Below are 19,501 nucleotides of genomic sequence, written 5' to 3'. Positions count from 1 at the left end.
CTTTACTGTAAGTAATGCTAAAGTAATGATGTTAACAGCGTGAGTTGGTTGACTGTTACTGTGCTTCAGCTCAAAATGTAAGTAATCATTCACCAAATGCATTACTTCTTCTCTGTACATATATGTGTATTTTTATGATTTAAACTATTTTTGCAGTGTTGAATTCTGAGAACTTTTTATGTGGATTGTTTATATCTCTTTAAGAGGTAACAAGTCTGCAGTTGACGTAACGGAGGTTTTAATGAGGGCGAAAATAGCACAGTGTTGATCGCTAACACCGTGTGTCTCATCTTTAAAAAAAAAAAAAAAAAAGAAAGTGTATTCACATCTTCTAGTGGTTGTGATACCAGTTTGAGTATGAATTTTTCAAAATCAGAAAAAACACTTTGTTCACTCATGTTTACATAAAAGAATTTAAAAGGTGCACTGCTTTAATCCTGTGTTTCCCTTTTCTGAAGATGTCTGTAGCTTTGATTTCATGTATTTTTATTTGTCGTGACGGTGCAGAATGCTCATAACGTGTGAAGGGAAAGTGAAGCCTTCCATTTGCTTTGGCATACAGTATGTATTCAGATTGTGTTTGTGTTTCGTTTTTAATTGTGTATTCATATTTACTGAACTGCTTTGTGCCTCTCATGTCTATGAAATTCCCTGTAAATCACACAGAGGACGAATCATTTTACCTCTCAGCTAAGATCTTTTGAGGGAAAAAAAACACCTCAGTAGCCAACCCGTTGTTTAGCTATTTGCATCGAAACTGGTTAGTCAGGACGGAGTGCCTCTTTTATGCTATGGGGACTTTATTGTTTGGTGCTCTACTTTTTCAGATTAAATTCAGAATTGTTTTAAAAAGAATATACTTCTAACCCAAGGATGTGTGTTGCAGTTTATTTCATGTATGTCTTTGACTTTATTACTCAAAATGGCTTCCATGCCTTTCCTCCTGCATAACTCACGATTGTTTGAATTAGAGCACGCAGGGAATCAGATGAAATCATTCACATTTTACCTTCAGGCGGAGGGGTGGACAAAAAAAAAAAAAAAAAAAAAAAAAAGAAATCTCTCCAGAGTGAAAAATTGGTGAGACTCCTACCAGTGACATCCTCTGGTGGAAAATGATTACTGCAGTCATAACATGGTACAAGAGAAATAAATGAATTCTTCCAAAAAATAGTTCTCACCTTGTGGGTAATATTCAACCACTTTCAGGATGCGTCAAATTACACGCTGACAGCCCATTCAGCGTGTACTGCACTCTACTGCATGTGTGAACCACTTATTAAGGGAGGAAATGACTGTGATCTTTGTGGTGCACTATTCCGGCTCTTCTCTGGGTTTGGGAGGAGGTATGTTCTAATTCTGGCCAATCACAGACACAGATCTAATTTTTTTTTTTTTTTTTTTCTCAATCCTGCTCAGTGACTATGCCTGTCAGGCCCATTTGTTAGAATAATTATATGGCTGTTAACAGCATCGCAGCTTAAAATAAAGTTAGTGCTGCGATGGCTTTAAGCAGCAGAGGCATCGCATAAAATGGCTGCTCAAGATCTAAACAGAAAAAATAAATAAATAAAAAACTTTCAATGATGAAGCATTTTGATTGCATTCATACACGAAGCGACTGTGTGTCAATTCCCGCTTGCATTACAATCAGAGGACGATGGGTGTCCTGGACAGAGACATGCCGTGCCTCTGTCCTCCCTCTCTCTGCTCAGAGTGAGCTCTGCTCCTCTGGTTTATTTTGAGGTGGTCTTATCACAGCTGTTGTATCTGTGGTGGCTCCCTCTCCCGAGCCCCTCCACACTCTTCCTTTTCCCACTCTGGCCCTTGGTCCTGGTAAGACCCTGTTTGCTCGCTACCCTGCTTCTTCCGTGACATTTACACTTGAATTGCATCCAAATAACCTTGAATTCTGTGGTTGAAGTGGTTTCCAAACCTTCTCTTGCTCTTAAAGGTACTTATAACCGTTTGTTTGAATTTGATGGCTTTCTGAAGCTTTGTTGAAAATGAGAAGGAGAGAGACTCAATTGAGACTTGCCCGAGTCATTTGTAAAGAATGGAAACAATACTTAATATTTGTTTGGATTATCTGATTGTGCACCACCTCTAATTGTTCCTTTGCACAGTGAAGATATGAATATTTATAATATTTTCCGACTGTCATTTATTTCAAGTGGAATTTTCATTTGGATATCTGTCTCCTTTTAAAAAATATTGAACATAGATGAGGTCACTTATGTAATACAGACATTTTTCAAGGTTGGAAATGCAGCTTTTGTACGCACAACCACTGACATTGACATCAATAAGAGTGGATTGGAAATAAATAAATAACTTGCCCATATTAAGAAGTTCCTAAAATAGCCTGTGGGGTCTGGAACAGGTGCCATGTGCTCTGCTTGTGAAAGCAGTGTGAAGGCTGCACTAATTTTATGCACGTAAACAGGCTCTGGCTGTGAGATTGTAAGACAGGCACAAACACTGTGGTACAATAATAAGCTTCACTAACGCTTTGATTTACTGGGCTTGAATCATTTTTTTTTTAATCAAAGAAGGAAGCATTTTCTTGAATTTGACTTGTCTTAAGAGAAAAGCATTATGTGCTTTCAAGAACAAGAATATAGTCTTTCACAGCTCCAATTGTTTACAAAAGGGGATCTTATATTTATCACTGAGCTCCTTCAGCACAGAATATACAGCTGGTTTAAATGCCCTGTTTTGTACGGCCAACGGTCAAAAACCCAAAGATAACCAGTTTACTGTCATATATCACGAAAAAAAAGAAGTAAATCCTCACATCTGAGAAGCTGGAACCAGCTAATGTTTTGCTTTTGTGCTTTAAAAATGATTAAAGCGGTAATCGAAATAGTTAATTTTCTGTATTTAGACTAATCGATTAATCGACTTACTCTGCAGCTCTAATCAGCAAAACTCTAATATCATCCTGTTTATCAGCCAATATATCAGTTTTGATTTAGGTCTTCTTCACGTTTCCAGTAGGAAAGGCGCAGGTATAAATAATATAACATAATAACTCAGTTTCAGGATCCTGGTATTGTGCAAGCTGTCACCTACTGGGACACTTAAATAGTAAACAGCCATTGTTAATGTTATTAGGAACACCCCTGTGTTTTCCTGTTATAGGAAGGCAAAGTGCCAGCTGTGATAAAGGCCTAAAGCTTTTGCATGATGAAAAGTACAAATCTATCTTTCAGTTAAACAGAAGTTCATTGAGTTAAGTATTATTCAAGACTAGCCTTCAAAAGGTAACCAAGACGCATTACCAAGATGGACACCGGTTGGTCCTATTCATATAGAGAAACCAATTGTTTCTCTCCCAGTACAGCTCAACAGAGTAATGGAGGCTTGTCCTGCACCCACGAGTCCTGAGGCTCTGCCAGCCGAGGGTCAGCACATTGACCTGACAGAGGACCTGGCCCAGCAGCTGGAGGACATCATTAGCGCCTACCAGGCTGACGATATTCCCGCTGAGCCAGAGGACACAGAGGAGGTCACAGCCGTCAAAGTGCCAGACACCCGCAAGGACCAGAAACTGGAGAAGAAGATGCTCAAAAATCTAGGTTTCTTTTTCTTTTTATATAAATCTCAAAATGTTTTATTGATTTTTTAGCTAAGGTGGGTTTCATTCAGCTCCGTCAGCAAAAGTCCAAGTTGCACTGAAACTGATAGGTGTGTAAGTAGAGCTGTAATGCCGTGTAAGTGCATCCATCTGCAAAAGAAAGGATGGTAAAATAGTATTTCCACAAGCCTTTTACAGTCGGCATAAGACTTCTCTTAGTCCCATATTCGATACAGGGGCAGTCGAAATGATTTAAGCTCAAACTTGACTTGTGAATGACTAGTGATGTTTAATTCTCTGTGGCTGTTCAGGGAAAGAAGCCATGCTGCTGATGCAAAGTTTGAACAAACTCAACACTCCAGAGCAGAAACTGGAAGCCATCATCAAGAAGCACGCTGAGCTGGTGAGTGGATGCAATATTGAAAATGAAATAGAAAGAGATAAACATAGAAGTGGTGTGTATCTTTACCCCTGTGGGCATGTGTTGGATTCTTCTGTGCATTTCCACAGTTGGAGGAGCACCGGAGTGACCAGAAGCAGCTCAAAGTTCTGCAGAAGAAGCTGCTCCAGGTGATGAAGGAGAAGGACCAGCTGCAGAGCGAGCACAGCCGGGCCGTGCTGGCTCGCAGTAAACTGGAGAGTCTCTGCCGAGAGCTGCAGAGGCACAACAAGACCTTAAAGGTACTCCGGCTCCTGTCGGTTCTGCTCCTTGTTCTCAGTAGTGGAAGTAATATTTAGGAATAACTAAACACCAAACCTCTTGAAAAGCATGGCATCTAATCTGAGCTCCTGGAATTTGCCGTTTAGTTGTTGGTTGATTTCCGTTGCCGGCTGTTGTGACCATATGTTGTGCTCTAGAGGAGGTGACACCAGCTGGCACCAAAGATCAACAATTGTGGCATAGCTCAGGATTTGACCTCTCAAACTGACACAAATCATGTGACGCCAAGCAGACAATTTCACATCTTGTACTAGAAGAGATCCTCCTAATTCACCAAGATATTGAATACATCTACAATATATTTACACTGCATGTAAAGGAGCAGATATTTCACTCCAAGCTTTACTGAAAATGTTGTTGCTCTATGTATTCCTTAAGGGACATTTTTTAATAATACCAAGTATCTAAGAGGTTAAAAGGTTACCATCTTGAGTAGTTTAGGTGTGAAGTAATAACAGAATATAACAGGGGAAAGTATTTTATAAACCATAAGTGTGTTTTTTACTAACTTCTATAGCAACTATAATAGCAAATAATTTCTTTGCACCAATTAGTTGATTAATCAATTAGTTGATTGTCAGCGACTATTTTGATTATCAATTTACCATTCAATTTCTGGCGAAAATGCCAAACACGATCTGATTACAGCTTTTCAGATGTGAGGGTTAATGTGACAGTAAACTTAGAAATATATCTTTAATTATTAAACCGTTAGTCATTAAAAAATATGCAGCTTCAAGACATCATTGTCAATTCTTTTGAAATTGTGAAAGGCGTTCTTACTTTCCTCTGACTTTTTTTTTATACCAAACCAAAATTTAATGAGAAAATAATCAGAAGATTAATCGATAATGAAAATAATGTGTTGCTGCTCTAATATCTTCCCATTTGTCAGGCTGTTCAGTTGTAGGGGGGGGGGGGCAGAGGGTTTAACCACAGCTATTTTACACATTTCACTGTTGCATGGACTCCTGGGAATTGTATAAAATCAAATGACAAACTAAAGATGACCCTAGCTCTATGTCAATATGCTGATTGTGTCATATACCAGGTTGTTTTGACCTTTAACATCCATCTCTGAAATGCAGGAAGAGACCCTGCAGAGGTGCAGAGAGGACGACCTGAAGAGGAAAGAGATCACCACCCATTTCCAGGGGACGCTGAGTGAGATTCAGGCCCAAATCGAGGAACACAGCGGCCGCAACACCAAGCTGTGCCAGGAGAACAGCGCGCTGGCAGAGAAACTGAAGGGACTCATTTCACAATACGACCAGCGAGAGGCGGTACGGATCCCCAGACGTGCTGAGCACACATGGGTTCAAAACAGACTTTCATGCAATGCATCCCGACACTACCTGAACCGTGCTCAGACCTCACACATCTGGGCCTCCGTGTCAGTTTCACACACATAAATAATTTGCCCATTTCACAGGTCTTACATGTATTAGCTACAGTATTTTTGGTTTTATGTAGCCTCCCTGAGCAAGAAATGAAACAGCTTTCTCTAATAAATTGTCTTCCAGAACCTGGAAAAGGTCTTCAAACACAGAGACCTGAAAGAAAAGCTGCTGGATACCAAACTCACGCAGGCCAACATGATACTGAAGGAGACGGAGGACACGCACAAGCTGGAAAGAGAGCTGGTACGTTTCGCGCATCAGATTTGTCAAGCGCTCCGAGCATTTTCTAAGAACATGTCTGCATTTTAAAATCCCTAACGCTAATTTTCATCGACCATTTTAATTTTCCAACAGATGCATAAACAGATGACAGAATATAAAGCGAAACTGAAGGTCATGAGGGAGCAAGAAAACGATATGAGGATCCAGGTACAGTAGCGGGGGCCATCAGGAGCCAAATCGACTTGTTTTTACGGCCGCTATAGAGGCACGCATAACGTTTTTCTCACCATCTCTCCTCAGCTCGAGATGTACTCCAAGAAGTTTGATGAATTCCAGGGCACGGTATCAAAGAGTAACAGCGTCTACAGCGACTTCAAACAGGACATGGACAAAGTAAGAAGACTGGTTTTACAGAACATTTGAAGTTGGCTTCGTGATATCTGTTATGTTATTTAGTTTATCTGGGAATGATAACATGATAAAAACAGAAATAAGAAAAATTATTCCCATGAGATTTACGCTAACACTAAATCTGACAAACCGTATTGATCATACATTCTATTGTGGCTGCTATTTTGGGAAGTGGCTTTGGTTGTGTACTCTGTAACGTGTTTTTTTGTTTTTTTTTGCGGTGTAGATGGCCAAGAAAATGAAAAAGCTGGATAAAGAGAACCAGTCGTGGAAGAGTCGCTTTGATAACTGCAACAAGAGTCTCCTCGACATGGTTTCAGATGTAAGGAACATTTTTCTTTGGTCATTTATAGCCCAATACAAAGATTTGGTTGTTGGTCTCTTTTTTTTTTTACAAGAATAGACAAAAGTTTCCACCAAATTTTACTTTTCTTGCATTATATTCCAATACAGAAAGCAATCAAGGAAAAGGAGTTTGAGCTCATCAACATCAAGAACCAGAAGCTCGAGAATCTGTGCAGGGCTTTGCAAGAGGAGAGGAAGACTCTCTTTGAGAAGGTGCAAGGAGCTGGAACTCAACCACACATCAACAGTGCAGAGCCAACGGAGAAAGAGGGCCCCGAGGAGCTGGTGACCCCTGAAGTCCCTAAAGACGCAGACCCCGTCCAGGAAACTGAAGCTCCCGCCTCCGCTGCCCCCGCTGGGAAGCCAACACCCCAAACCCCAATGACCAAGGAACTGGATAAACTGAAGGCCGAGCAGAGCCGCCTGAAGGAGATCGCCGGCTCTTTCACAATCTCTCATGTTTTACCCACAGAAACAGCCGTCAGCCAATCACAAGAACTCTCCGAGGGCGTCCAAGAGCCAGAGGAGAACCACACAGGGGAGAACCACATAGAGGAGACCAACGGCGAACACCTCCCGGAGGTCGAAGACGACGGATGCCAAGGAGAGAGAGATTTGGAAATGGAGTCGGTTGATTAATGCTGAAACTAACGTGGTGAAGAAATCTGGCTGGTGTGAGATACAGAGCAATAAAAAGAAAAATGGCAAAGCTGGCTTTGTGTTCAGTGTTTGAAGTCCAACTACAAATAAATAGTTTTATGCCTTTTCAAACCCACAGATCAAAAGTTTTGACTCGCGTCCACTGCTTAGCTTGTTGTGATTGATCATCAATACAAAAGATTAACAACTGCATAAGAAAATATCTGGTTCTTTGAAAAGGTGCAAGACTGTGTACTAAAAGTGAACTACGACTCCCAAGGTGAACTTCAGCAAGAGACATCCAATCAGAGCTTAAAATCTGTTCAATTCTAAAATAATTTAGACACTATAGGCCATGTTTTGTGGTAACAACTACAACACAGAAGCATTTTGAAATTTGTGCATCTGCATTTGCGACTTCTTCTCCTTAGAAACAGCGGCCGAGGCTCATGGGTATTGTAGTATTCAGAGCCATCCCCGATGACAAGCTGACAAATTCCGAAAAATCCTGTGTTTCTATGTAAAATTGTGATTGTGACAATGATTATTGTTTAAAGAAAATAAATGTAGGAGATTACAGAATGTGGGGAAAGACTTCCAGCTGCTCAGATCCACCTATTCGTAATTCTGTTATTTTACCCCTACAAACCAGAAGACTTTTACAGGCACTCTTCTAGTTTTGCGTTGCATTTCCAAAATAAATGAATGTGTTATCAAATCAGTAACTTTCTCAGAACTGACAAAGCTCCTTCCAGAGCCACATAACATATTATACAACCATTCTCTCAAGCAGTGGAGTACCCTTTAAAATGAGCTCAAACTGAAAACCTTTTGTTCCCCATTTTACCGAGAGTGGACTTCGATAGAAAGCGGAGATTATTTCACCACGTGCACTGATAAGAACCTGCATCTCTTATGCAACTATTAGAAACCAAACAAAGACAGAAAATGGCTGAAAAGGCAGACCGTGCTACAGCGAAAGCTCTCACAGCTTTTGTTGAAAAAGGAAAAGCTCTGCTGTATATCGCCGAGAAGGAGAGTAGAGAAGGTAGGCAGCCTTTTGTGGGGACGACGTGTGCACAGAAAAAAAAAAAAAGACATGCAGACAGCTTGCTCCGCAGTTGGCACAAGATTAATGGTTGTACCATGAGTGGGAGAAAGCATGAGGCCTGTCAATCATTAGACCTAAAGACTGAACCTAAAGACTGTCAAACATTAAGTCATTCACTTTATCCCATGCAGACTCTATCCACGTATTCATCAGGCAGAAAATCCGCATCGAGCAAAAACAGTCTGTGCTGGGTCTGATTGAAGCCGGAGCAGCTTTGTACAGAAGGTCATGAGCCGTACACACAGTATACAAACAGGCTATAAATATCATTTCTGCTAAAATAAAAAAGTCAACAGAACTTCATAGCAGAACAGATTAAGCTTTGCTTTTTTTGACATGCAGAGATAAGGTGTTTACTTTTTTTTTTTCTAATTTCACAGTTTGTCTGTTAAGAGGAAAAACGATGCAGAAGACATCTGGAGGAAAAACAATCAGTAAGAGCTAAAGCTGAAAAAAATGAAGTGATGATCAGAAAAATATTCTCCAATTTATTGTTTTTCAAATCGTTTTGAGAAATACCAAATGTTTAGTTTCAGCTTCTTGATTGTGATCATTTGTTTTTGGTTCTTTGTCATATGTGATAATAAAACAATCATTTTTGATTTGGTCAGACACAACAAGCTATTCAAGGACATCAATTTAGGCTTTAGGAAATCATTGCCCACTTTTTTCTGGCATTTTATAGATTAAACAACTAATCTATTAATTGAAAAAACTAAGCAGTTTAATCATTTAGAAAAAAAGATGACTGCAGCCCTAGTAAGAGTGAAGAAAATATATTTTCTTCTTAATGAAGCAAGTCACTTGATCTCTGAACATTTGCACCTAAACTTCCAAACACAATGAGGAATGACTATTTAAATATATGTTTGATTAATTAGTTAGCCCTGGTCATCAAAAATACACAGCTTAAACTTTTATTTTTACACCTTTCAAAATGTATTTCAGCATGTTAATACTGTAGAGAATCTAGTCTGACTGAAGCCACCAAAGCTGCTGTAACCTTCACGCTGACGTGGTTGAGAATCTGCTGAGGGATAACAAAAATCTCAAAGTCTCTATAAACTGAAACAATAGTAAAAAACTTTTATTGTGACGTCTCCAGCTGTGCTGCTTTGCAGAACGCTGTGCAGGACTTTCAGCAACTAGAAGTGAGTAACTGACATCGTAAATATTTTCAAAAATATTCTCATCAGGGCATTTACTTTTTACTGACTGTGGCCGATGTAACACAGGTGCAGTGGGATGCCTTCATGCAGCGTTTGGATGATGAGTTACAACTGAGTGCTAAAACATTAGACAGGGACCATCAGTCAAAATGTATTTCACCAGAAACATCTCTCATCGATGCCAGACAAGAGAGTAAGTTTGATTCATTGATTGAAATTCAAATAAACACTGCAAGTTCAAAATTTCATAATCTGCCTAAAACCTTTGTGTTAATGTGGCCTATTCGATGTGTTTTGCAGAACAGTGATACTAGAGAAATATCTTGGGAAAGGTAAAAAGATCCTGCTGGTGTTAATCCGTCAGTTCTCCTGTCTACTCTGCCGTCTCCACCTTGAGGATCTAAAGAAGAATCAGGTAAACGCTGGAGAGTTCATGTTTACTGCAATACTTTTGTTCCTCGCCTGTTCAGACAGATACTACAGTAGCCAACTGCAAAATACAATATTACATGAGAGATTTTCAAAGATGCATAATACAAGATTGTGAGCATTTTGATTGCCTCTCAAGGACTTTCAACATGGCGACACCTGAGCAAGCGTCTTGTAGCTAACGGTGCTGAGACTGCTAGCGCTGAAACTACAGCAAACGTGCTGACAGAGCTGAGGGGAAACCAAAGGGTGGGCGCTAGACTTCCACCACGCGTCAGTCGTCCTCCAAAACGTTGCTAAACTAATTACTTTGTAAAAGAAGCAGGTATTTTAGACTTTAATATGAAAATGCAAAAAACACAAATGTTTTTTTATATGAAAATGAAACTCTTGTTGTGGAATAAAATCATGAAGGAGTTGGATTTAAATATCTGGTCATTATCTAAACCACATATGTGTACATGGCTTGGCCTACCACTCCATTTTACATGCACATCTTGTACTTTACTTCTACTGTATTGAGTGCAGATAGTTAAAACATGATGATGTGCTCATGCTTGGCATGCATGTAGTTTTTTTATTTCATTTAATTAATAAAATAATTGAGAAAAAATTGTTTGGGAATTGAAGCATGTTCTGTTATGAGCTATAGGTCCATAATCACATTAAGTTTGAGTAAAGTGTATTTCCCATAATCAGAGAGCAAAAAACTGGAAAGTGTCCAGTCAAGTTCCTGTCAGAAAGCTCGTCAGTAAGGAAGCAAATGAAGCCACCCATTAACTACAGTTATGCAGCATCTCAATCTCTAAAATAATCATTTAACTGTTTGAAAAAAACAAAAAGAACGCTGGAAAATCAGACTTCAATATTTGGCACAGCTGTCTTCGGATGTTACAATCCTCCTTTAAAACCTTGCGCATGTTCTCTTACAGTTATGACTATTAAGTAAGTGAATCTAGGTTGGATTTCCTATCATCCCTAATCTCAGTTTTTTAATTCAATCTGTCATAAATTACATTTAACTCAGTAAATATGTCATTACTTTTCAGAGTTCCCTGGATGCACACTCAATTGAGGTGGTGGTGGTTTCTTTCGGCTGTAATGAGGGAGCTTCACACTGGCTGCAGGAGACTAGCTGTCAGTACGACATGCTGTTGGACCCTGAGAGAAAGGTCAGAGGTCAACGGCAGGCAACGATAATACAGAATACACAGTTCAAACCTTTCCTAATAACGGTAAACTCTGTCGCCTGCTGCAGATGTACGCTGCATTCGGCCTGGGAGCGTCGGTGAAGAAAGTATTGAACTTTAGGAACATGCTGCTCTATGCTGAATACGTGGTGGACAACATGGAGTTTCCAAGAGGGCTTCCATCGATTCAAGACGACATGTTTCAGGTGAATAATGCTCGCAGCTTCAAGTAGAAGAGAAGACATTTGAGGCCTTATGTCCGTAAAGTCTATTCTGCAGTGAAACTTCTTATTCAACCAGTAACAATACAATAATAAAAGGAAGCGCATGTGCAAATGTGTCTGAACTATGTGAGGGTGAAGAATAAAACATTTGAGTTCAGATAATATATATTTCTGATAAAAAAATGTGCATTCAAAATAAACATTAATAATTCATGACTTTAATTTTCCATTCTTAACAATTTTATATAATACATGTATTTTTCTAATAACATTTAGGTTTTAACATTTCCACATTTTGCTTCCTATGTATTTTTGTAGCTGGGAGGCGACTTTGTTTTGGACGAACATGGGAGGGTGCTGCTCGCTCACTGCTGTCAGAGTCCCGTAGACAGACCTTCAGTGGAAGACATTTTATCTGCACAGTGAAGATAAAGCTCCTTCATGCACCACTCAGGTTTATTAAAGGAGAGCAAAAAAACAGGTGATGTCAGCTGACAAGCTTCTTTTACCAGATTAAAATACGAGTAATTGCTACAGACCATGCTGTAAACTCATAATATTGTGCGACAGGCATCTTTAAGCAACAAATAGAAGATGTCAACTTGTTGATAACAGATGTGATGTGATGGATACATTAAATAAAGTATTAATGATACAATTTACCAGACTTTCGAATAAAAATCGCATTTAAAGCAGTCGGCCAGTGTGGTATAAAATATAACCATCAAGCTTCCTCTTATGTTATACCTTTCACTGCAACATATAGAACGGGAGGACAAAATAACAGGAACACCCAACAAATGAATTAGATCCGAAGGAAAACCCTGCAACAAATCTTAACTTTGATTTGCTACTTAAGGTGTCGAGACTGTAATCTCGACACGGCGGCTGTGGCGTAGTGGAGAGCAAGGTAGTTCTCCAATCAGAGGGTCGGTGGTTCGATACCCGGCTTCGGCAGTCGATGTGTCCTTGGGCAAGACACTTAACCCCAAGTTGCTCCCGAAGGCTTGCCATCGGTGTGGACTGGATGTTGCATGAATGTTAGTTAGAGTCTGATGGTGGCACCTTGCATGGTAGCCTGTCATCAGTGTGTGAATTGAATGATATGTAATATACTACTGACTGTAAGTCGCTTTGGATAAAAGCGTCTGCTAAATGACTGTAATGTAATGTAATCTCTGCAATTGGTTATATTCTTAGGTGTTTCTATTATTTTGTCCACTGAGATCTTTCTTTTTTTTTGTTCCAATCCTAACAGCGTACATTGATGTGACAAAATAAATATTTCTGTGCACACTAAGACTGCACAAATACACTTGTGGATAAGTAGGGCTGCAATTAACAGTTATTTTCACCAATAAATAATTTAAAAACTATTTTATTGATTCGTTTATTAATCTGTCCTGTCTATAAAACCACAATTTCAAGGGTTCAAGTGACGTCTTTAAATTATGGTTTGTCCAACCAACAAAAAAACTATTTTAAAAACTACTATAAAAAATATTCAGTTCACAAGTTGAAGACTAAGGAAACTACCAAACATATCTAATATACTGTATACATATTCAGTGTATGGTTCCATGTGCACTGGCACCATACAGAAAAGCACATAACAGAAAGGTTGTCTAACCAGTTATATCATGATAGGAGTCATTCTTGGAATATATTATATTAGCTTTTGCAAGCGCAAAACTCAGTAACTGATTAAAGTGCATCTTGTTTCTCTGAAATGCTGCATGTTTGGTTAATGATTACATTATTGCTACATTGAGTGTATTTTTAAGGGTTAAGGGTTCAGTGAAAATGACAAAACAGCCACAGGGATAGGAAGCATTACAAGGTGGTTTGATGCTTTTGTCTGGTGAAACTACCATGAGGAAATATTATGGGTAACATTTTTCTAATTTCATCCAGACGGGCCCCGGATCACGTTTGCCGATATTCAAAAGTACAGAAATGATTTTGATTACTTATTCAAACCCTATCTTTTGTAATAACAACTTTTAGCTTCATAACATCATAACATCTTTGTGGCACAGGCCCCTGACATGTGTTTTTGGGGGTAAAAACCTCTACTTGGTAGCCAGAACATGGGGAGAACAATTATGCTAAATCAATGTATACATTTCACAGAGGCTCGGGGCAAAACTTAAGCTAATGACTTCAATGTTTAGGAATACTCTTGCCAAATGTTCTTATGCCATTGCAACTATTGCAAATACTGTCACCCATGGGCCACTGTAGGTGAAGGTTGTACTAGTCTCAGGTATAATGTTTACCAAGGACGCAATCTTAGTGTTACATTTACACTGTTTATTACATTAAAATGACCTGATAAAGTTATTATTGTTTATACTGAGGAGATAGGGATTACTGTACTAAGTGCCATCCCAATTCATCCATTAGTTGTCAAGATATTTCACTAAAATCAAAAAGTGTCAACCTTCTGATGGCTCCAAGGTCACCAAGTCACCAAGTCATCAGGATTCATCATCTTGGGACAATGAATGTCTGTAAAAATGTCATGGCAATGGAGATAAAAGGAGATTTAAAAAAAGGAATAAGGACAAAGCGTTTCCGGAAGGTGCATTAGTTTAAACAAACCTTTGTGCTACAGATGGGGTTCTTCGTAGATTATGTATTAATTCAGTTAATTAAAAATAAAAGCAATGATCCAAATGCCCACTGAAGAGAAAGTTAATGTGTTTCCCTGATTGGAAGAATGTTGATAAAATTAAGTAAAGCCCAGGGTCCATAAATCACAGGCAAGTATATGTTTTTTCAAGATAAGCTTGCTCAGTTCCTTGAAAATATGATCGGTTAACTCAAGAAGTGAGAAAGAAAGAAGGACTTTGATCTCGTGCTCCGCTCGTTTACTTAAAAGCCCGTCTCTTCCCGGCTGCTCCATCAGACTCAGAATCTTACTTCAGCCTTTAGACAAATCAGCAGAGATGGCAAATGTAGACAAACTCATTGACCACATAGGAGACTTTGGGCCTTTTCAGAAGAAGATTGTTACGCTTGGTTCAATTCCACTGATATTTTTTGCATTCACACTTGTCGGGGTTGTTTTCATTGGGCACACTCCAGATCACTGGTGTTGGAGTCCTGGATCCGAGCTCCTCCAGGAGCAATGTGGCTGGACCGATTTGGAGGTGCGAGAAGTCACTGTTCCCCAGTCCGAACAGTCGGGACCCTTCAGCAGCTGTCAGAGGTTTGAATTGGACTGGAGCAAAAGCCAGAACAAATGCAATGAGCTTGACTGGCTGACGGCTCATAATGCAACCCAGCTGGTGCCTTGTGATGGCCGGTGGGTGTTCGATAAAAGCCACAGCACGATTGTTTCTGAGGTAAGGTCTATTGCCCTTTTTTTACCTACTAACATAAATCGTGTTAGAAATAGGAAAATATGAGGCTGCACCGCCATCTTATAATGTCATAGATAATATACCTTTTTTTTTCTAATTAAGATTTGTTTTTGGTTTTTTTCTCCTCTTAGTTCTTATTGATCTGTGAGAAATCCTGGCTCGCTGATTTGAATCAAGTTTTCCTGGCATTTGGATATTTTATTGGCGCTTTTGTCACTGGCTACTTGGCTGACAGGTTTGTTACGCACTGTTTAGTTTCAATAACTCCCCCCTTTTACAATTTACACTGAGCAGCTTTTGAGTTTTTAATATGTTCAAATAATAATAATAATGGTCTTTTCACAGGTTTGGCAGAAAGCCCTGTTTTATTGCGTCGATGGTTGGCCTTGGTATCTCAGGCATAGGGGTAATGCTGTCGCCATGGTACCCGCTGTTGCTTGTCTTTCGGTTTGTACAAGGGTTTTGCGGAAAGGGAGCATGGACGGCCACCTATGTGCTTGGTATGTTCCAACATGGATCATTCTGCTGTTCAAAATTAAGAAGCAACATCTATGATAAACTTTGCGCTCTGTAAATGTTTGTTCTGGCAGTGGTGGAACGTAACTAAGTACATTTAGGCTACTCAAGTACCTCTTTACTTCTACTACATCTTAGAGGGAAATATTGTACTTTTACCTTCACTACTTTTATTTGACAATATTAGTTACTAGTAAGGCTACTCTGCGTATTCAGATGTATATATCCTATTTATTAAGTATATAAAGTGGTTAAATTAGCTCAACCTTTTGCAGATGCCACATTTATGCATCAATACATATAATCCAAAGACATAGGCCTACCGTAAATATATATATTTTTGAAATGGGTCATTCTACATACTGAGTATACTGAGTATACGGAGTAGCCTTTTGATGACTGGACATTTTTTTATTTATAATTATTCAGTCATCCTATACCTGCCACCATAGTTATTTATAATTATTTAATTCCCAGTGTTATTCTATTCATTGATGTCAGTCATATTGTCTGATAGTAATGTTTTATAACCAGCGCCTGTCATCTGTATTTTGGCAAATATATGTGGAAGAGGTGATTCTGTCTGCTAAAACATATATATTTTTTGTTACAGTGATAGAGTTCTTTGGATCAAACAACAGAAAGTTTGTGTCCATGGTGAGCCGGACTTTCTACTCCATCGGTATGGTCATCCTGCCAGGTCTGGCTTACTCCCTGTCCTCCTGGAGGACTCTGCAGATGATCATGAGTCTTCCCTGCATCCTGTTTATCTTTTACCACTGGTATACATACATTTTCCTCAAATATGGCAGTAGTGTTGGGCAGTATGGCCAAAAATCTGTATCACAGTATTTTTTTCAGGATTCTTGCAGTTTCACGGTTTATCACAGTATTTCTATCTATTTTTTTTACTTGACTTTGCCTTTATATAGGTTTGTAGTATCATCATGTATATACTGAAGTCTTTAATTACTTAAGGTTTTGCTTGGACCCACAAAATGATGCCATTCAGCGATGTTAATTTGTAAATGTACGATTATTAGTTTTATACATTGTTGTGTATTGTGTGCCATGGTGTTTTACCAGTTAAAAAAAAGTAAGTTGTGGGTTACTTATTGTTGTGTTATAAAGTTATAAGCATAAGGATGAAGCGGTATACCCGCCGAGCGCTGTATGTCTGTTTTATTAATAGGCAGGTAGCTGTAAAATACAATAAGCTACAAACTTGCGTTTTGTTGTTAAAGGATTGTTCCAGAATCTCCACGTTGGCTGTTCGCACAAAAAAGAACTACAGAGGCCTTGAAAGTTGCTGCGGAAATTGCAAAATGCAACGGGAGATCTTTACCACATAATCTTCCAGAGGTATGACAGCATGTCTACAATGTATATCCTGCTTAAATCCTTAATTACCTTTGCCTTCGTCAATGCAAATGCAAATCTGGAAATCTGATTAACCGTTCAATACATTCTTTTTCAGATACTTCTTCAGGAAGAAAAGAAAGTTGTGAATCATGTATCCGTTGTGGATTTGTTTAGGACACCAAGTATAAGAAAAAACACACTAATATTAATTTATGCTTGGTAAGTGGGTTTGAAAAGTTACTTCCTTCCACATGATACTATAAAATACTATATTAGGATGTGCTGGTAATTAAAAAAAATACTTTTTACTCAATATTCCTCTCATCCAGGTTTACCAGTACCATTGTGTTTCAAGGCCTGATCTTGCGGCTTGGGATCACAGGCGACAACGTCTTCTTGGATTTCTTCATCTCTGCTGCGGTGGAGCTCCCCACCGGCCTCATCTTCTACCTGCTGGTCGACAGAGTCGGCCGACGCTGCCTCCTGTCCATCGCAAACTTAACCGGTGGCATCGCCTGCCTCGTTACCCCCTTCATCTCCTCGGGTAGGTGCAGCTGAACGTCATTTCTGAACAATCATAGGTAAAACCGTTGTTGGTTGGTAAATTGATCTGGCCTCTGCTTGGATTTTGTCTTCTCTGTCTTAACTACAGATTTTTCCTGGTTGAAAAAGTCGGTGGTGATCCTTGGGAGGCTTGCTGTTGCCATTGGATTTGAGACCTTGAACTTTGCAAACACAGAGTTGTATCCAACATCTTTGAGGTGAGAATCCAATGAGAGTTGGCACATATTCATTTGTTTTTCGTGTGCTATGTAAAATCAGCATGTGGGTGTTCATGCTGAACGTAAACTCAGACGCATCGATCGACATTGTCCATCCACAATTCCAATAGAGTTGATTCAAACAAGGCAACCACATACTCAACGATATTGACAAAAAGAACAAGGCAGCATTACTTTGTGAAATTCGAACCATGAATGGAAAGAAAGAAGAAAAGAAAAATATGGAGCGGCAGATGTCTGGAAAGAAGCAGACAATATCTGCAAGCTAAAAGGAAAAGACATTCTGAAGGTCTAACTTGATTGTGGCTTGATTTGCTTTTCAATTTCTCACAGAAATATGGGTGTCTCAGTGTGCTCTTCAGCCAGCGACTTTGGAGCAATTGTGGCCCCATTTCTGCTCTACAGACTGGCCAGTATCTGGCAGGATCTGCCTCTTTTACTTTACGGTAAATTTCAGTCTTCCTCTACCTGCCACAATGTTCGTCAAATGCTTTAGCTCTCGAAAACGATACATACGGACAATTAAAACCATTCCATAGCAAAAAAGTGCCTTACCTTTGTTTCAGGTGTGATGTCGGTGCTGTACAGCGGATTGGTGACATGGTTGCCAGAGATGAGCGGAGTCGCCCTGCCAGATACCATAGAGGACGTGGAGAATCTAGAGAGGTAAAATGATCATTTCAAAATGACATTATAAGTGCAAAAACAACAAAAAGACAACAAATACAACTCCCTATTTCTCAAAAATGTTTGAGTATGACAGGAAAGAGGAAGGTAAATAGATCAAGCAGAAAAGTGTTAGGACATAACAGGCAAGTGTCAGGAGCTGGGAAGGTGGCATGAAAGGTGCCAGAAAAGGTGAAAATCTCTGAAACTGACAAGAATATGCTTGTAAATTTGTATTTTCTGTTTTCTGACAGAGGGAAAGACAAGTCCAAGGATGCAGAGGGCTTCCTTTTAGGATTGAAGCCTTAAAGACCTGGAACATTACTGTATTATTTTGTTGTACATATTTTCTAATAAGTAAATAAATCCTGTGAAAAGACCAAAACCAACAGAAACCAATCCTACTAACAAGAAGATCCTATGGATCAGTATCATAAGTAGAAAAGTCCAAAAGGTTTGTCTGACATCAACTGCTACAACACACCATGCACTTGTTTCCAAAAGTCAAATGACATGCACATATCAACTCGAAGCAACCCTATAAACTGTACAAGGACGTACACTACAGTATGTGGCGCTACAGCAGCATGCTAAATTTAAATGGACATAACTCCAGAGCGGATTGTTCATCCTCCAGAAATCATGGCCGCATCAGTCAATTCAAAGTTTTTCTTTTATACTATTCATAAAATGCTTTTCTTATATAACAAAATGTGGAAGATTTATGTAACTTTGACACAGCACTCTCTGAGTTCTTTCAATTTCATAATGCAAATAAAAAGAATTATGCTGATGGGCTGTAGCCTTGTTCATGTTTCTCAACTGGATCATCAGGGCAGATACTATCATCATATGTTTCTCCTACTGAAAGGCGTCTTCTCTGCATTTTTCCAACATCCAGACAACAATACCCTGGATTGTTAAGTTCTTTAAATGGTATACTGTATATCTAATTGAGTTCAGGCTTTTGTTCCATTGTATGTTCACCCAGAAAGCTTCACAGCAGCCAACAAAAGCTGCCCTACATTCATAAGGTTGACTGAATGGGTAAACATGTAACCATAAATTGTGTTGAAAATCCCTGGTATGCATGAGAAGTGGGATTCCCTCAAGCGTAGATATCTGTGTTGCTGCGGAAAAACAAGGATGGAAATACCTCATGGTGACTGGGACACTGTCAGCATCGCACGAGGACTTCTGCAGCATGGTTAAAATATACTATAAAAGCTTTAAATACATGTAAAAAAAAAAATTGTGCGAGTAAACACTCTTGAGAAATCAAAACATGCACTTTTTCTCATGGAAATGATATGATGAAGATTAAAAAGAAAATGACAGATCCAATTTGGTTCTGGACTATAGAGAT

At 39.2% G+C, this 19,501-nt stretch overlaps 3 protein-coding genes across 3 annotated transcripts; all 3 read left to right on the top strand.

Annotated features, from left to right (window-relative positions):
- The first annotated feature begins 3,358 nt into the window (after nucleotides 1-3,358).
- Nucleotides 3,359-7,318, top strand: txlnbb (taxilin beta b). Its single transcript, XM_054613676.1, has 9 exons — nucleotides 3,359-3,581; nucleotides 3,892-3,983; nucleotides 4,091-4,261; nucleotides 5,390-5,584; nucleotides 5,825-5,944; nucleotides 6,056-6,130; nucleotides 6,224-6,316; nucleotides 6,561-6,656; nucleotides 6,788-7,318. The coding sequence occupies exons 1-9, from the start codon at nucleotides 3,359-3,361 to the stop codon at nucleotides 7,316-7,318; spliced, it is 1,596 nt and encodes a 531-aa protein (XP_054469651.1).
- Nucleotides 7,319-8,260: 942 nt separating this feature from the next.
- On the top strand, nucleotides 8,261-12,811 carry LOC129103698 (uncharacterized). Its single transcript, XM_054614283.1, has 9 exons — nucleotides 8,261-8,366; nucleotides 8,561-8,654; nucleotides 8,810-8,863; nucleotides 9,535-9,580; nucleotides 9,665-9,795; nucleotides 9,899-10,013; nucleotides 11,077-11,199; nucleotides 11,286-11,423; nucleotides 11,760-12,811. The coding sequence occupies exons 1-9, from the start codon at nucleotides 8,267-8,269 to the stop codon at nucleotides 11,865-11,867; spliced, it is 909 nt and encodes a 302-aa protein (XP_054470258.1). The 5' UTR covers nucleotides 8,261-8,266; the 3' UTR covers nucleotides 11,868-12,811.
- A 1,355-nt stretch (nucleotides 12,812-14,166) lies between these two features.
- slc22a3 (solute carrier family 22 member 3) lies at nucleotides 14,167-18,925 on the top strand. The gene is made up of 11 exons (XM_054613446.1): nucleotides 14,167-14,791; nucleotides 14,941-15,044; nucleotides 15,155-15,309; nucleotides 15,939-16,107; nucleotides 16,570-16,687; nucleotides 16,803-16,906; nucleotides 17,017-17,231; nucleotides 17,340-17,448; nucleotides 17,803-17,915; nucleotides 18,036-18,135; nucleotides 18,390-18,925. Exons 1-11 carry the CDS (start codon nucleotides 14,393-14,395, stop codon nucleotides 18,442-18,444), a joined length of 1,641 nt encoding a protein of 546 aa, XP_054469421.1. The 5' UTR covers nucleotides 14,167-14,392; the 3' UTR covers nucleotides 18,445-18,925.
- Nucleotides 18,926-19,501: the final 576 nt, after the last annotated feature.

Source organism: Anoplopoma fimbria, chromosome 15 (genome assembly GCF_027596085.1).
Source record: "Anoplopoma fimbria isolate UVic2021 breed Golden Eagle Sablefish chromosome 15, Afim_UVic_2022, whole genome shotgun sequence".
Lineage (NCBI taxonomy): Eukaryota > Metazoa > Chordata > Actinopteri > Perciformes > Anoplopomatidae > Anoplopoma > Anoplopoma fimbria.
This window is presented reverse-complemented; position numbering and strand designations above follow the sequence as displayed.

Coding starts and splice junctions, on each gene's coding strand:
- txlnbb (XM_054613676.1), top strand. CDS start 3,359: ATGGAGGCTTGTCCTGCACCCACGAGTCCTGAGGCTCTGCCAGCCGAG. Junction 6,131..6,223: donor AAAACGATATGAGGATCCAG/GTACAGTAGCGG, acceptor ATCTCTCCTCAG/CTCGAGATGTACTCCAAGAA. Junction 6,657..6,787: donor TCCTCGACATGGTTTCAGAT/GTAAGGAACATT, acceptor ATTCCAATACAG/AAAGCAATCAAGGAAAAGGA.
- LOC129103698 (XM_054614283.1), top strand. CDS start 8,267: ATGGCTGAAAAGGCAGACCGTGCTACAGCGAAAGCTCTCACAGCTTTT. Junction 8,655..8,809: donor GGAGCAGCTTTGTACAGAAG/GTCATGAGCCGT, acceptor CTAATTTCACAG/TTTGTCTGTTAAGAGGAAAA. Junction 10,014..11,076: donor AGGATCTAAAGAAGAATCAG/GTAAACGCTGGA, acceptor ATTACTTTTCAG/AGTTCCCTGGATGCACACTC.
- slc22a3 (XM_054613446.1), top strand. CDS start 14,393: ATGGCAAATGTAGACAAACTCATTGACCACATAGGAGACTTTGGGCCT. Junction 16,688..16,802: donor TACCACATAATCTTCCAGAG/GTATGACAGCAT, acceptor ATTCTTTTTCAG/ATACTTCTTCAGGAAGAAAA. Junction 16,907..17,016: donor CTAATATTAATTTATGCTTG/GTAAGTGGGTTT, acceptor CCTCTCATCCAG/GTTTACCAGTACCATTGTGT.